Consider the following 15994-nt stretch of genomic DNA (forward strand, 5'->3'; position numbering starts at 1 on the left):
TAAGAACATTTTGAGAAAGACAAATACATCATTCGACAGATATTTAAAGACAATTTTTTAAAAGTAAGCCACATTTAATTAAATTCCCCCAAAATGAAGAAAAAACATCACAAACAAAAGAAAGAGTAGGGAAAACTAATTTCAACTATTTCAATATTTGGATTCCTCTCTACATGAACACTGACAAGTATTAAAAGCTGTACCCTAACTATACATAGACACAACTTTTTAACATTTGATTCATCCTCTTCCCAGATACTTGACTCTTTCCTTAGGTTGGTCTGAGTTTGCCATTTAAAACAAGTCTTGCAACATATTTCAGAAACAAAGCAAAATGTTCTGTAAATAGATGAACTATTATGCTAAGTAAACATGCCAGAAGGATTTCAAATAAAAACCATGGGGACTGTAGGGGCAGTACAAAGTGTCCAAGAAGAAATTAAAAAAAAAATGTAAAGCCATAAATCATGTGCTTCAGTGACATGAGAATCACCCCAAGCAAACAAACTTAAGGTTTGTGGGGTACAGTACAAGTTGTCACCTAATTCAAGGGCAGAACTGGTAGAGAATGCAAAGAAATGAGCACAGTTGAAGAAATTACTGTAAGCACAAGGAAAAACATTACTGGAAGCTTTCCCGCAAATAAAATGTACCAAGGTTATGCCTGCAGAACAAATTCCTCTTATTCTGTACAACCTCCTTCAGTCCAGGCATTACTGAACTATGCCAAGAAGTACACCATTATGAAGAAATACCATTACAGGATGAGATTATTTAAAGCTGAGTGTTCTCTAATTTAGTAGTTTTCCTCTTCTCTGCAGTCCCGGACTTCTCTGAGATTTAATGAAAGGGACACTCTCTTTCCTCATAATGAAGTTTACAAGACCTAGATTAAGAATTATTGATCATGTCCATGTTCCTAATTTTAAAACTCAGGAAACTGAATCTTAGAGAGGATCAGTCATCTTTCTGAAGTCTGACAGTCAGGTAATCCTGCAGAGGCAGTATTCAAATAACCTGCTATTCCTGACTTCATCAAGATGCTTTGCCCTTCCATTCTTCAGAGAAATGCTAGGACAGGGGCCACATACCTCAACAGTCATGCATGTTATTGTTTGAATTAGTAAAATGAATGAGTTAGGATGGGAGCACTAACTTATGAGCAAATTATTGTCTTGTGGGGTGCTCGTTGGAAGCATCAAAGTTCCTACAGCCTGTCTTCACAAGGTGACATTCAGTATTTCTGCAGTAGTGTCCTTGTAGCTGTATTTAAATAAGTACCTAAGAGACTGTGATTGGATGATTCTTGAGTGATATCTGACTAACTCTGGTTAAAGAGGAACTGTCATGCATTCTTAAACTTGAATCTTTTTTCATACCAAGTCTTATTTGGAAACTGTCATACATAAACAAAAGGTGAATAGCTCTAGTAGCCAGTTTGAAAACTACTCTTCCTGCAGACAGCACTGGATATGGGACCAGGAGCTGGGTTTCACAACCCTTGGGTCTCAGTTTCTTTCTTTCTTTATAAAGAAGATTGTTTAGATTATCTCTAAATTGGCTTCCAGATCCAATATCCTGTGATCTTACAAATACCACCACTATTACTACCATTGTGAATAGCTAAGATTTGGAGGGCACTTAACTATGTTTCAGCTACTGTTCTTCTGACTTAATTCTCACAATTACTCTATAAGATTAAGTATTATTAATCTCTCTATCATAACTGAGAAGGAAACAGAGGCACAAAGAGAACATGTGATCAACATATTAAACATATTTTATTGAGAAGGCTTATCTCCTAGTGCCCTGGGCTCAAAGGATTTTTTTTATACTTTTCTACATCCTCCTCTACAAAACACAGGCTGTGAATTGTGTAGGTCTTTAGTCAATGACAAGTGTTCTTCTGAACCCTATTTTTTATTAACTTGACTTATTTTCAAGTGACTTATTTAAAAATATTGCACAAAGAAAACATAATATTTTTTTACTAGAGAAACTCTTAAAATTGTTTTCCCCTGAGTCAACTGCTAGGAGGAAATCCCCATCTTTATTTTTTTTTAATCTTATTGATTTGACATTTGCCCTTGGAGTAAGGAATATTATAGTTTACTGTCAGTGTTAATTAAGATCCCTTTATGGGCACTCCTTTCTCATCTTATGAATGTTTCTTACCATTTCTTATTTTATCGGCCGATTGGTAACAGGTTGATAATAAGCAGATGGTTAAAGACAAGAATAGAAAATTTTGCAAGATGCTTGTAATACCTACCTATGCTACCTGAAAATATCAGTTTGACATTTCATAGGAAGTAGTGCTTATTAAGTCATATTCCTGAAATACTTTGAAAATAATAATGCCTGACAGCAATTTTTCTTAAGTATCATGTTAGTCCCGAATATGTTCAGTCTGTGGTGAGATACATCATCATCTTCACCTATGCCTCACTGGACCCTAAATTCATGAAATTTGCTCCTTAGGACAGAGCAATTCTCCTCAGCTCATTCTCAGTTCCAAGGTTATACAGGCTGCTCCACAAAAGTTGCAATTTCCCAGTGACCTACTTTAGGCATACTTCGGAGTTTTGCATTACCCTGACATTCTTATGAATCTATGCAATACAGGAGTAACTGGCCATAATACCAACTCAGGTTAATTTAGGGTTGAGATGCATTTTGTTCTCTAAACTTGACAGAATAGACCATCTATAGCAATGCTTCTTAAATCTCCTTTCAAAAAGTCATGAAAAATGTAGATGCCTGAAATCTTTCCTAGACTTGTGGACTCAGTTTCAGTTCCTTGGAGTAGGGCCTAGGTACCTGTAATTTTTTTTTTTTTTTTTTTGGCAGGGGTAACCAGGAATTAAACTCAGGGGCACTCAACCACTGCGCACTTCCCCAGCCCTATTTTATATTTTATTTAGAGACAGGGTCTCACTGAGTTGCTTAGCACCTTGCTGTTGCTAAGGCTGGCTTTGAACTCATGATTCTCCTGCCTCAGCCTCCCAAGCCACTGGGATTACAGGCATTGCCACTGTGCCCAGCTGCCTGTAAGTTTAATAAGCACTCAGATGCCATTGATGCTCAAGGTGGAGTCCATCACATCCACATTCATCCAAGCATTCAATTATCACCTTCTAACAGACAAAAAACTTAGAATATAAATACATATTATCTGTTTAGTATTGTTTCTTGGGTGATAAACTAACAAGAAACTTAAAGGAGAGGATCATCAACTATGGTTTTAAAACTCGCTTTCCCCTTGCTAGGCATGATGGTGTACTACTATAATCTTGGTAACTTGGGAGGCTGAGGCAGAAAAATCATGAGTTTGAGGCCAACTAGTGTAACTTAGTGACATCCCATGTCAAAATAAAAAATAAATATAAAAGGACTGAAGATGTAGTTCAGTGGTAAAGTGTCCCCGGGTTCAATCCCCAGTACAAAATTCAATCCCCAGTACAAAATGAACAAATATACAAACTGATCTCCAAACAAACAAACAAAAAACCCCACTTTCCCTCATTCCTGTCCTTAATACCTAGCTGCATATATAGTAGGCAAAAGTTATATTGTTTTGCTTGCCAGTCCATCAAGTAAACATATGGATACATCTTCAGCAGCTGCATGAAACAACACATCTATGTATCTATCTATATATTTTGTAGTGCTGGGGATTGAACCTGGGGCTACATGCATGCTAGACAAAGAATGCTTTTAAGCCTAGACAGTCTGGGCATCCTAGGTATTGTGTGTGTGTGTGTGTGTGTGTGTGTGTGTGTTATTTTTCTAATTCTGAATTAAGACTAAGCAAGTCAGACTTCTGTTTATAAGTTTTAGTATAAACCCTAAATAAAACACATAAGCCAGGAATGTATATCGAAAGCAAGAAGGATAAACAAAGCCCCCTCTATTTTGTAGACTATTATCTCAGTATGTATACTTTCTTTCTTTTCTCCATACAACAATCCTCATTTCTTCCCTATTGTCACACTAACTATGTTCTCTAGTCAATAGCAGACTGGTCCCTAACTGGCTATTTTGAACCAGGAATTTACAGAAATGCTTCTCAAACCTTGTTCATCTTAACTCATACACTGTAGTCCAAATGAGTATGCCCTCCATCAAGAGAGTTGGAAGCATGCACTCCAGATGTGCTATGCTCTCTCTAGCTGGAGTCTTAAAAGCAGCAAAGCAGAAAGCTGGCAGTGCCCAAGGGGCACCAGTGCACAAAGACTCTTGCTGAGGGAAGAGTTCTAGTATGACAAAAGTGGGAAGGGACTCTGTTCCATATGTGGCAATAAATCATCGTTCCTCCAGGTCCAACTGAAGAGGAGCGAACATCGCCCATATGTGACAGTGTTTTCTTCATGCCAAACAGGGGAGAGTGGCCACCTCAGATCTATTGTTAGAGAAGAGCAGAAAGGCATATGGAAAAGACAGACAATGAGGAGCCCACTCAAGAGATAATGGACAAACTGGGGCTGGACCTCAGCACATAGTGACCTCTCAAGGATCCTTTGCTGCCACTGACTGAGGAGACAAAACTAGCAAAGAAATCACCATTATGGTATACAAGGGCCAACTGAACTACCAAATCCTCCTTGAGTATTTCCCTATTTGCTCTCTAGAAGGCCTTCAGAATAACTCGATGATTCCTTTTCTTGTTAGAAAAATATAAAATTGAGACAAGAAAAACAAAATCTCTGATTGACAAGCACCAATCACAGATAATTAAAAGCACACCCTATGTCTTACTTACCAATTTTGTGATGTCTTTTACATTATCAGTCACAGGATTCCCACAGATCCCTTTAGTTTTGACCAGAGGATTAAACAGGAGCAGTTGAAGATAAATGCAAGTGATAATCCAAGTCTAAACAAAAACAGAAACATTTCTTGGTGACTATCAGTTAAAATTCTGTAATCACATAAACTATTTCTATTTACATATTATGCCTTGATGTGGACAAGGTCAATCTACCATATATATTTGTTTAAAAAGCTATTGGCATAAATGAAATTAAATGCTAAGCATTCAAACTATTCTCACCAAACTAAAATGCAAAACAAACAAACAAACAAAAAACCTCCCAGTTAAAATCTTGTTTGAATTACTCTTTCAACGACATTACTGTTAATTTGTCAAAAGCTCTCTACAGCCAATTTCCTAATGGCAATTAGGAATTAACTTATAGCAACATGTGAAGGACTTATCACTTAGGATGACTTCTAAAAACCAGGGAATGTATAAAATTCATACCTTAAGGCACTGAAAGAAACCTTCTCTTTTGACTTTAAATGTACAGTATTTGGCAAGTAGAAGCATAACCCCTGATCAGGGCTTTGATGCAATTGTCTACAATAGCACACCAAACTAAAGTGAGGAAGAGCATATTTTTAGATCTCATACAGTCAACCAAATTTCTGAGACAGCAAAAGAATTACTGTGTGGATTCAGATTTTTGAGTCATTTAACAAGGGAAAATATTCCCTTAGCCAATAGGAAGATCTTTTTGAAAACTGGCAGGAAGCAATCACATAAGCATGCACACACATATACACCCCAGTGAAAATAACATTTTCTACCATGTATCACATTTACTTTTATGTGTGATTTATTTTTTTCCTTATTTAAACTATATCGAGCAGTTTTAAGAACTTGGGCCTCTTATTTATTTCTTTAAAACAAATGACATAGTTCCTTGCATATAAAAAGCCCTTAATAAATACTTGCTGGATGAATCAATGGCTGTGGTAACAATATTCCAATTCTCTAATTCAATGACCATTTAGTGAACATGTATCATGGGACAAGAACAGGGACTGTGCCAGGCACTAGGGAAACAAAGATGAAGATGCTCTTGGAACTCAGAGGCAGGTAAATACATAACCTCCACACCCTGTGATAAATGCTTTGGGAACACAGAGAAGAAAGCGATTTATCAATTGACCTAAAAGGGGAGAACCCACGGCAGGAAGGCAATGCCAGGAAAGCCTGGATTTGGGGGGAGGGGGGCAAGGAGGAGTTTGCATACATCAATAAAGAAAAAAATGACCATTCCAGGAAAAAAATAAATAGCATGAGCAACGGCATGGAGATGGGAAGATATTTTAAAATATGTGTGATTGCTTTTATGAGCTAACATTCATCTATGGCATTTGAAATTACACAAAAGCCCAGATGCTCCTGGCTAGAAATCTTTCTTATTGATGTAGCTAGCCATATGTTAAAAGGAGCCGAATAATTATTTTCAATTAATATCTGCACACTACTGAATCATTCTGTTGGACCAAACGATGACGATTTACTAAAATTTCCAATGCAACAATGCTATCTATGTGAACAAAAAGAAAAAGAAAATTAAAACCCTTTTATTCTTTTACTGTTGTATTCTATTTTATCGGTAACTCTACTTGGTTTTATTTAAGGTTACAATGAGCACTGTGGGGCCATGTTCCTCCCAGTACCATGTCTCTTGGACCACAAAGAAGATCAAATTGTGCATATAATTTGTTTAGGGGACCTCATTTTGGGGGCAATCCTAACATAAAATTTCTCCCAATAACAAAGTCCTACTATTAAATTCTAACTTCCATTCATCTTGTCATTGCTAAGATGTAACTCCTCTTGAAACATATTTCTTCAAGGCACTCTTTCCTGACATGGCTTGGGAAACCACCTTAAGGATTTTTGTAGCTAGCCAATTTCACTATTAATCATACTCATATTCTAGTTTCTAGGAAACACAGAGGTGCGAATTCCATTACTAGTCTTTATCACGTCTAATGTCTGGCATTGAATGGACATCAAAAAATAAATCTGTTCACTCATTCATTCAACAAATTTTATGGAGTAACTGGTGTGTGCCAGGCATTCTAGTAAGGGAAGACAAACCATGAACAAACACAGATATCTAGATTATATGGTATGTCAAAAAAAAAAAAATCTGAGCCTGGTAAAGGGGGTTGGGATTAAAATGCCTACTTTGATCTATTAGCAGTAGTGAACTCAGGTCACACTCATGAGACACCAAACATTGCACCCAGTATTTGTGTTCTGCTTAACTGCACTTTGCAGATATTATGGTTTTTACAAATTTTGAAGGGTTGTGGCAACCCTGTATTGATCAAATCTATTGGTACTAACTTTTCCAACAGCTCAGATGATTATTTGCACTTTTTAGCAATAAAGTATTTTTAATTAAGGTATGAACATTGCTTACTTTGAAATGATGTTTTGCACACTTACTAGTCTACAGTATTGTTTTGGTCAGCTTTTTCACTGCTGTGACCAAAAAAAACCAGATGAGAACAATTTTAAGAAAAGTTTATTTGGGGCTCACAGTTTCAGAAGTCTCAGTCTATAGATAGATGACTCCACAGGTCTGGGCCCAATGTGAGGCAGAACATCAGGGCAGAAAGGTATGGAGGAGGAAAGCAGCTTGGGACATGGAAATCAGGAAACAGAGAGGGCATTTTGCTCAATAGGGACAAAATACATATTCCAAAGGCAAGCCCCTAGTTACCTACCTCCTGCAGCCACACTACACCCATCTACAGTTACCAGCTGGTTAACCCATTCAAGTAGATTAAGGATTAGGTTAAGGCTGTCCTAAGCCAATGGTTTCACCTCTAAACTTTCTTGCATTGTCTTAAACATGAGCTTTTGGGAAACACCTCATATCTCAACCACAGCAAGTACAGTAAAAACACAACTTTTATATGAACTGGGAAATGGAAAAAAACGTAAAATGACTCACTTTGCCATGTTTGCTTTAGTGCAGGGGTCTGGAACTGACCCACACAATCTTCCCCCAAACCAGCATGTACTCTACCAACAGAACAGATGTTTCATGACTTCCAAGCCATCTCTCATGTCCACTAATCAATGCCCACTGGAGGCATGGGTAATAATGACAGATATCGTTAGGTCTGCAGGACCACCCCTTTGGCTTAAATCTTGCTAGTTAAGTAGTCCTTCAAGGGCATGTGATGAGCTTCCTTTCATTTTCCACAGTGGCTATCCACCACCAGGACCAGTCTCAACAATAAAGTACATCTTGGTGCTTGCTCTGGTACCAAGCTAGATTCTCTTGGATTGAAAAGCTTTACTGTATAAATTTCTTGAATTCTTGTTGCAAGCAGGATTATAGGAAGGATCAAATCCCCAGGCATCCTTGAATCTAAAGAGAAAGCCCAGAGCTAGCCTTTATCTCTTTCCTTCTATAAACTACAGTATGTGGGAAAACAGTATGGAATTTTTAATAGAGGCATTGGTGGGTATTCAAATGAGAAGGAATATTTTACTAAAGACTGGATGGAGCTAGGAAGATGATCCACACAGATACCTGTGGGAACAATACTGTAAGCAGAGAGAAAAGCTGATGCCAAGGTCTGTAAGATCTATTTAAGAAAACCTTCTTTATTCACAGGTCAGCAAGAGTAACCATGGAGCCAAAGATGATGTCAGAGGGAGAATAGGGAGGTTAGAGGGTATTGCAGTCTATTAATCAGACTTGATTTCTACTACAATTGAAAGAGCATTTCTTACAGGATTTTGAGCAAAGGAAGGATAGGAAGACTTCAAAATAAAGTAGAAGACCATTCTTACTGTTGTAGTAAAACTATACTTTAGGATAAAAAAAGAAGTAGAAAAAGGAGAGAAACCAGTTAAGAATTACTGTTATAATCAAATCAAGAAAGAACTGTAGCAATGTATTGAGTGGAAATGGTGAGATCCCGACATCTTCTGTAGGCTGAGCCAGGAGGGTTTCCTGACAGCTAGAGTGTGATCTGAAAGAAAGTCAAAGACAGCCAGTTGCGGTGGTGCATGCCTATAATCTCAGAGGATTGGGAGGCGGAGGCAGGAGGATCATGGGTTCAAAGCCAGCCTCAGCAAAAGCACTAGGCAATTCAGTGAGACCCTGTGTCTAAATCAAATACAAAATTGGGCTGGGGATATGGCTCAGTGGGTGAGTGCCCCTCAGTTCAATCCTTAATAACCCCCCCCCCCAAAAAAAAAGAGTCAAAGACAACTTCAAGAATTTGAGTACGAATGACTGGAAGGTCAGTTGTTGTCACCAACTGAAATGGGGAAGCTAGGGGTGAAGAAGGTTTATGGAATAGGTCAGAAGTTTTGAGTATGTAAGTTTCTAAATGTCTTTGAGTTCTTCCAGTGATGATACCAGATCAGGACATTTCAATCTGGATTTAGGAGGAAGGTTTCACCTAGACACATAAATATGATTGCCTTTGATATATAAATGAGATTTTTAAGCAAAAGAATGGGTGAGATCACTAGAGGAGTGACTCTAAATAAAAGAACAAAGCATCTTACAGTGCTTCAATCTTCAGAGGTCTGGCAGAAGTGTTAAAGCCCAGAAAGGAATGGGAGGGAAGATATTGGATCCAGCAAGATGGAGGTTACAGAAGACATCAACAAGAACATTTTTATTGAAGCAGTATGAGAAAAGGCCAGTCTGAAGTGGGTTTAAGAAAGATAAGAAAAGAGTAACTAGAAATAGTGAGCACAGACAGCTCTTCTGAAGAGTTTCCTTCAAGGGAGAGCAAATGGGGTGGTAGCTATCAAGGAAGTGGGGGTGAAGACTTTTATTTGTGTGATGGTAGAAATACAAGGACGTCTCTATGCCTCTGGGAATGATCCAGCAGGAGATCCACGGTGATGCAGATCAGAAGAGAGAGAACTGCTGGAGCACATCCTTGAGTAGACAAGGGGTGAGATCAGGTTCTCAAAGTGGAGCGCCTGGCTTTAAGTACAAGTGCAGTTCATCAGGAGCCCACAGAACGACACTGGAATGTGAGTGCCTGTACTGAACTTTTTGTTTGTTTAAGCAACAGAGTGAATAAAGCTAAAATTTTTGAACATGTACTATGTATCAAGCATTCTTCACATTTACTAACAAAATTTAAAACTTTCAAATATACTGATTTTAAAGATGAGGAAATACAAGTACAAAGAGATTTGAAGATTTCTGCATGAGGAAATCCGGATATATACTCAGGGCTGTCCAATTCTAGTTCCTGTCCTTTTAACTACCCGAGACCGTCCCAGCACTCCCAGAAATCTGTTAGATCATTTGTGAGGACTTTAATAGCATTATCTCTAGAACTTTAATAATCTTGCAAATACCAAGCATATGGAGGCAAGTTTGTTCCATATTCTATGCACAGCTGAATATTCTACATTATCCAGATGATCATATTTTTTTAGAATATGTCCTTTGATAGTTTCTTGAAATATATTATCACAGATTTGTTATAATAATTGCAAAATAATTTCACCTGGACAGCCTCAATTTTTTGGTGTCAGTGAAATACAAATACCTATAAAGATAGGATGTTGTCATTTTTCTTGGAACACACTTGGTCAGGGCCAAAATTAAATCTATTCTAACTTCATAATACTCTAATATCCCTGAAAAAAAAATGGTAGTTATAGAAATGCTCTATTTTAAAGCCAATATAAATAAACTCGTGTTGTAATTTTACTTTGCATACACGCTGCTACCATTAAGAAAGATTCCCCTTTTTAAAAATTCAACCATTCATTCTAGCACAGCTAAACATTAGGAGAGAGGAGAAATCAAATTAGAAACACTGAAGGTTCTGCAGAGCAGTAGTAAAACTTTCCTGGTGTCCTCCGGACTGGGCAGAAACACAGCGCTTACTTCTTTATATGGAAGTTTCAGTATTAATTATCCTATACAGAAAGCTTTATAATATATAGCCCACACAGGTCCCTGGTCTCTTAAACAGTGGGCAGAAATATTAAACTCTGCTTTCCTTTGATGATGTGAGTTCATCAAATAAAAGGCAGACTGGCAAAGCATCACAGTTGTGCTGTTGTGACTGTTCTCCTCCAATTTCAGTTGTTCCAAATTACTGTACTTGTTTGAATGACTGTTTTTAAAATTTTATTTTGGATTTTGTTTGTTTCGTAGTTTTCCTGTTTCCCCTAGACTGTCAGGTCATCACTTGTAGCATATTCTTATTGCCGACATGCCTATTTCTAGCCTGCCACAGACTTTCTTGATGAGAATAACACATGGCCCAGCCATTATGGGTTCTTTGGCAGGGGGGCGCGGGGGGGGGGGGGGAGGCAGCATCATAATAGCTCTAGAGATGCCCAGGTGTGACTCTGCTAACTTGTGCTAACTTGTGAATAAACTATCTTACAGGAAAAAAAAAAATGCACTTTGCGGATGTGATGACCTTAAGGAACTAGAAATGGGGACACTTCTGGATTGTGGGAGCCTAATCTTTTCACCTGGGTCCTTAAAAATGGAGAAACTTGCCAGGCTGTAATCAGACCTATAATAGAAGGGTCAGGAAACAGAACATGAGAACTTGTCACCAATGGCACTGAAAACAGAGGAAAGCTGCCAGGAGTCAGGAATGCAGGCAGCTTATAGAAGCTGGAAAAGGGACAGAGACAGATTCTCCCCTAGTGTCTTTTTTAAAGAGATGTGGTCCCACTGACACCTTGGTGTTAGCCTAGTACGCCCCTGTTTGGACTTCTGATCTCCAAAACCACAATACAATACATTTGTGTTTTAAGTCATTGAATTTGTGGCCACTTGTTACAGCAGCAATAGAAGAATAAAATGGAAACCTCAATGAACACACTTTCCGAATGAATGAATGAGTGAAGAGCAGAGTGTAGTGATATACAAGCTATCCCGGGTGAAGAAAGTGAGCTGCCCTCCCAGAATTCTGCGCCCCAACCCCATATTTTTAGCAAAGAAGCCCAGCTTTTGTTCTGTTTTATTTGTTCATGCCTCCAAGTAAGATTTTGTTTGAACAAAGGTTTCCAAGGGCAAAAGGGGGAAAAAACCTCCAACACACATGCTTTTGGAAACCATGGGCAGAACACGGATCTGAAAGCCTCTGAGCTCTTACTGAGTGACCCTCGAACAATCCGTTCATCCCCCTGAGTATCCATTTATCAGCCCATAAAAAAAAAGAGTAAGAAATTCTTGCTTCACCCGTCTCATGACCTTCGGGTGGGAATCAAATGAAAAACTATTAGAATCAGAGGGGCTAGGCAATGATTCGTTGTGTGGTTTATGAGGCTTTGGATTCACTAGGAAACCAGGGAGAAAAGGACTTCAGAAATGCTTGTGTAAAACAGCCTCAGAAAGGGTTTTATAGAGTGAACCCTCCACACAAAGAGTATATATGACCTTTATTTTTTAATTTATTTTTAAAAATTGACAGGTTAACTTACATGTACCATGCACAACATATTGTTTTGAAGTGTGTGTACTCTGTGGAAGGAAAGCATGACCCTCAGTCATACGGATAATTTACACTGAGAACTTGTCACCAATGTCACTGAAAACAGAGGGTTCTGATGCCTTTGTCAATTCACTTCTTAGTTTTTAACTGTGTTTAGTGTAGCTGCAGTTAATAGACAACTGGACTTCCAATCAAGTGAAGTGTGCTAATATATCAACAAAATGTTTATCTTTGTTTTCTCTCTCTCTTCCTCTTTCTCCAACTTCTGTAAACTTCACCAAGGGTATGTGGGTACCTAACTGCGTGGGTGTGCCCACAGACGCATGCACACACCCCAGTGGAGATACAGTGCTGAAGCAAAATGTCCCTTCTTTGTGACTTCTGCTCTAAATTGTATCTTTTCTGTTAGGGTAATCATCTCACTGTTTTTTCTGCAACATTCTCCGTGTCTGCAGATGACATTTTTCTTTGGCTACTTTGTTTTAGCATCGTACAACTGTTCTCTCTAGGTCACACTCGTTGTATGATAACCTCTCATTTCAAGATAACCTTTCATTGCAGACACATAACTAATCTTACTGATGGCAGCTCTCCACTTTCTTTCTTATTTAGAGGCATAGATCAAAAGTGCCCCCCACATACTCCCCACAAAACAGAAAACTGCAATAATCCTTCCATTACTAACAGTTGCTTTCAAATTACTTGGATGATGAGGGGGAAACACTAATAAGGAATCTGTATGCGCTGTTAGGACTGAATCATGCAACAGAAACAGCCTGGTAGAGAGAGGTGAAAGTGTCTAAAAGTCATACTCCATTGAAAGTGACAGATATCAGGTCCTTTCCTAGGAGCAGGTTTTTAACAGTGGCAGATAATACTAGAAGAGCACTTAAAAGAGTGGGGAAAGTCACAGGAAGACGAGGTTCAAGGCCCGGAAGACAAAGGCCTTAACTAATTCTCATTTTGGTTGAGCACCAACCTCAGCAGTCTCCAGTGGAATATTCACCCAATCACCAGCCCCTCCTGAACACAGCACTTTTCTTACAGTGAAAAGCCACATGCCAGGAGCAGGAGCTGCAAAGTTCCCCTAAAGCAAACTATTTAGCTGTTCTGCACATGTTGTGTAACACAAGAAGTCATACTATAGACTCCACTGCAGGGGTAGAAATGGACATGCACAAACATCAGGGGAAGACAGGCTGTCTCAGAAACCAGAATATTCCAATTTTTAAAATTTCAAAACAAAACAGAACAAAACCCCCTTTTCTATGTATGTGAGCAGTAATTTTAAAATATACATAACCAAAGTCCACGGACACCAAGTCAAAAAGGCAGTGGAGTGTAGCACATTTTTATTTATGCAGAGACCTACAAAGTGATATTAGAACTGCCCAGAACAAAACAGCAGCTGCTGCCAAAAACATTCATTTCTTCTTTAATCTCACATTCCAGCTATGGAAGCAGGCGGTTCCCTTGTATCCCAAATGTGCTTTGGAAAACAGCCAACTGGCTTAGCTACCTGGAGCCAGCAAAGTAAGTTATCCAGATGCAGGTAAGGCTGTTCATTCTAAGTTCAGGTCTTTTGAGGTCATATGAACCATATCCTTGAAAAAAACCATAAATACAATTTGTGTGGTGCTGAGGATGAAATTCAGCACTTCATGCATGCTAGAAAAGTACTCTGCCACTGAGTCATAACCTCCAGCCCTTCAAAAATATTCTTGAAGTAAACCAACAATAGAATTCTAATTGGGGGAATAACAATTTAATTATGACTTTTTTCAGAATTTTTTATTGCTGAAAAAAAAAAAACAACCATTTAACATTATAAAGAAAGCACCTAATCATCCTACAGAGACTCAAATTTCTTCTGTAACTGTTGACCAGTAATCTCAAAGGGACAAAGGAAACATTTAGCAGATTTGTTTGTTTGTTAAAATTTACTGCTATCAGTAAAGCAGATGTCAATAGGATAGCCAAGTGAAACTCAATGAAGCTCGAAGTCCAAATTGATGTGCTAAAATCTTGGAAAGATAATTCTTCTACCTCTTCGCATACTTTTGAAAAGATGTGAAATAAAAATATGTTGAGCTGGGGATGTGGCTCAGTGGCAAATGCTTGCCTGGCATACATGAGGCACTGGGTTCAAATCCCCCAGCACCAAAAAAAAAAAAAAAAAAAAAAATGTTGAAGTATAGGTGATCACTAAAATATGTGGTAAATGAAGTTGTATAACAAAAAAAAAAAAAAATACATCCTAGAATGGAACTCCTTATAAAGAAAAAAAAGGAAAAAAATGTCTTTAATGTAATAAGGAACTTTAAAAATTATATTTGATCTATGGGAAAAAAATCATCCTATGGTAGTCAGGCTTCGTTATATATGTAAACACTACTTAAAAAGGAAATAAGTTGGGCTGGAGATATAGCTCAATTGGTAGAGTGCTTGCCTCATATGCGCAAGGCCCGGGGTCCAATCCCCAGTAACACACATACACACACACAGAGAAATAACAACAAATATTGACTCCTAAGGATCACACATAGGATGAGTGATTGAGAGACATTACTTCATATTATCACCCTATTCTGCTGGTGAATAGAATAGGATTCTGAAAGATGAAGTAACTTCCTTACAGCCACTTTGTTAGTGAATCCCTAAGTTGGGTTTAAATCAAGACCTACATTATGCTGGAAAGAAAAATGCTGAGCCAGTAAGATACCATAACTGATTTCATTTACATTTAAAGAACTACTACATTTTATTTAAAAGTCTATTTTGTGGAAGGCATACAGTTCCATTAAACTGAATCAGTCTCTAACTGAAACCACAATATTAAGTCACTACTAGGTTGAAATAAATAACTAGTGCAGGTAAATCAAATTACATTAAACTGTAGCTTTAAAAAAAAATTACACAAGGGGCTGAGAACATAGCTCAGTTGGTGGAGTGCCTGCCTTGAATGTACAAGGTCCTGGGTTCAATCCCCAACACCATAAAATTAAAAAAAAAAAGAAGAAGAAGAAAAATTACACAGCTAGAGGGAGGGAAGAAACCCCAAATGAATGTGATAAATTGTTCCTTTTGATAAAAGGAAACTGGGTGCTTTTAGATTATCCCAAAGCCACTTACCCAAAAAACATAATTAAAGTTCTGATGAGTACATAAGATAAAGACAGAGAAGTCTGGTGATCATCCTCAGGAAGCTCTGGCTACTGGAGAACACTCTGAGAGAGGAAAGACCCAGGAGGTACAGCTAAACCTGTCCTGAGTTGGGGGCAATGGACCTCCAATTAAACCAGGTGTTCAATATTTGAACAAATTATTTTGTGGGAGAGGTTCAAAGATAGCTTCTGGGAGAGGAAGCTTCTTCAAACACAAGTCCAAAAGAGCTGGCAGAATAGCAGGTGTCCACAGTAGTGAGGGAACAAGAATTCCATGTTTGTAATACGACTGGAGAGTTGATTTCAAATAATATGCAGTAATGGTTGGTTGAGACTAGGGGGACATGCAGAAGCCCTCCATACTGTGCTCACTGACCTTGATTATCTTAGAGGGGTTAAAGTGTCAATGCAGGATTTAAGCATGGAATGTCCAGATCTAATTTATTTTTGAAAGGTTTATCAGGTATCAGAATGAAAAATGCAATCGGTGGGGTGGGGAACAAACCAAGAGGCAGGAGGCCAATTAGGAGGTCACTGATGTCATCCAGAGTTGGCAAGACAAGGGCCTC

At 38.3% G+C, this 15994-nt stretch overlaps 1 protein-coding gene across 2 annotated transcripts in view; it reads right to left on the reverse strand.

The window, feature by feature from the left end:
* KITLG (KIT ligand) overlaps positions 1-15994 on the reverse strand; it is an 85394-nt gene that overhangs the window by 45468 nt on the left and 23932 nt on the right. For both annotated transcript variants that reach the window (XM_081311063.1, XM_081311062.1), the window contains exon 2: positions 4763-4876. In XM_081311063.1, the coding sequence (XP_081167189.1) occupies positions 4763-4876 (114 nt within the window). The remainder of the gene's footprint in view (positions 1-4762; positions 4877-15994) is intronic.

The sequence above is a fragment of the Spermophilus citellus genome (assembly GCF_964194105.1).
Source record: "Spermophilus citellus genome assembly, chromosome: 10".
Taxonomy (NCBI): domain Eukaryota; kingdom Metazoa; phylum Chordata; class Mammalia; order Rodentia; family Sciuridae; genus Spermophilus; species Spermophilus citellus.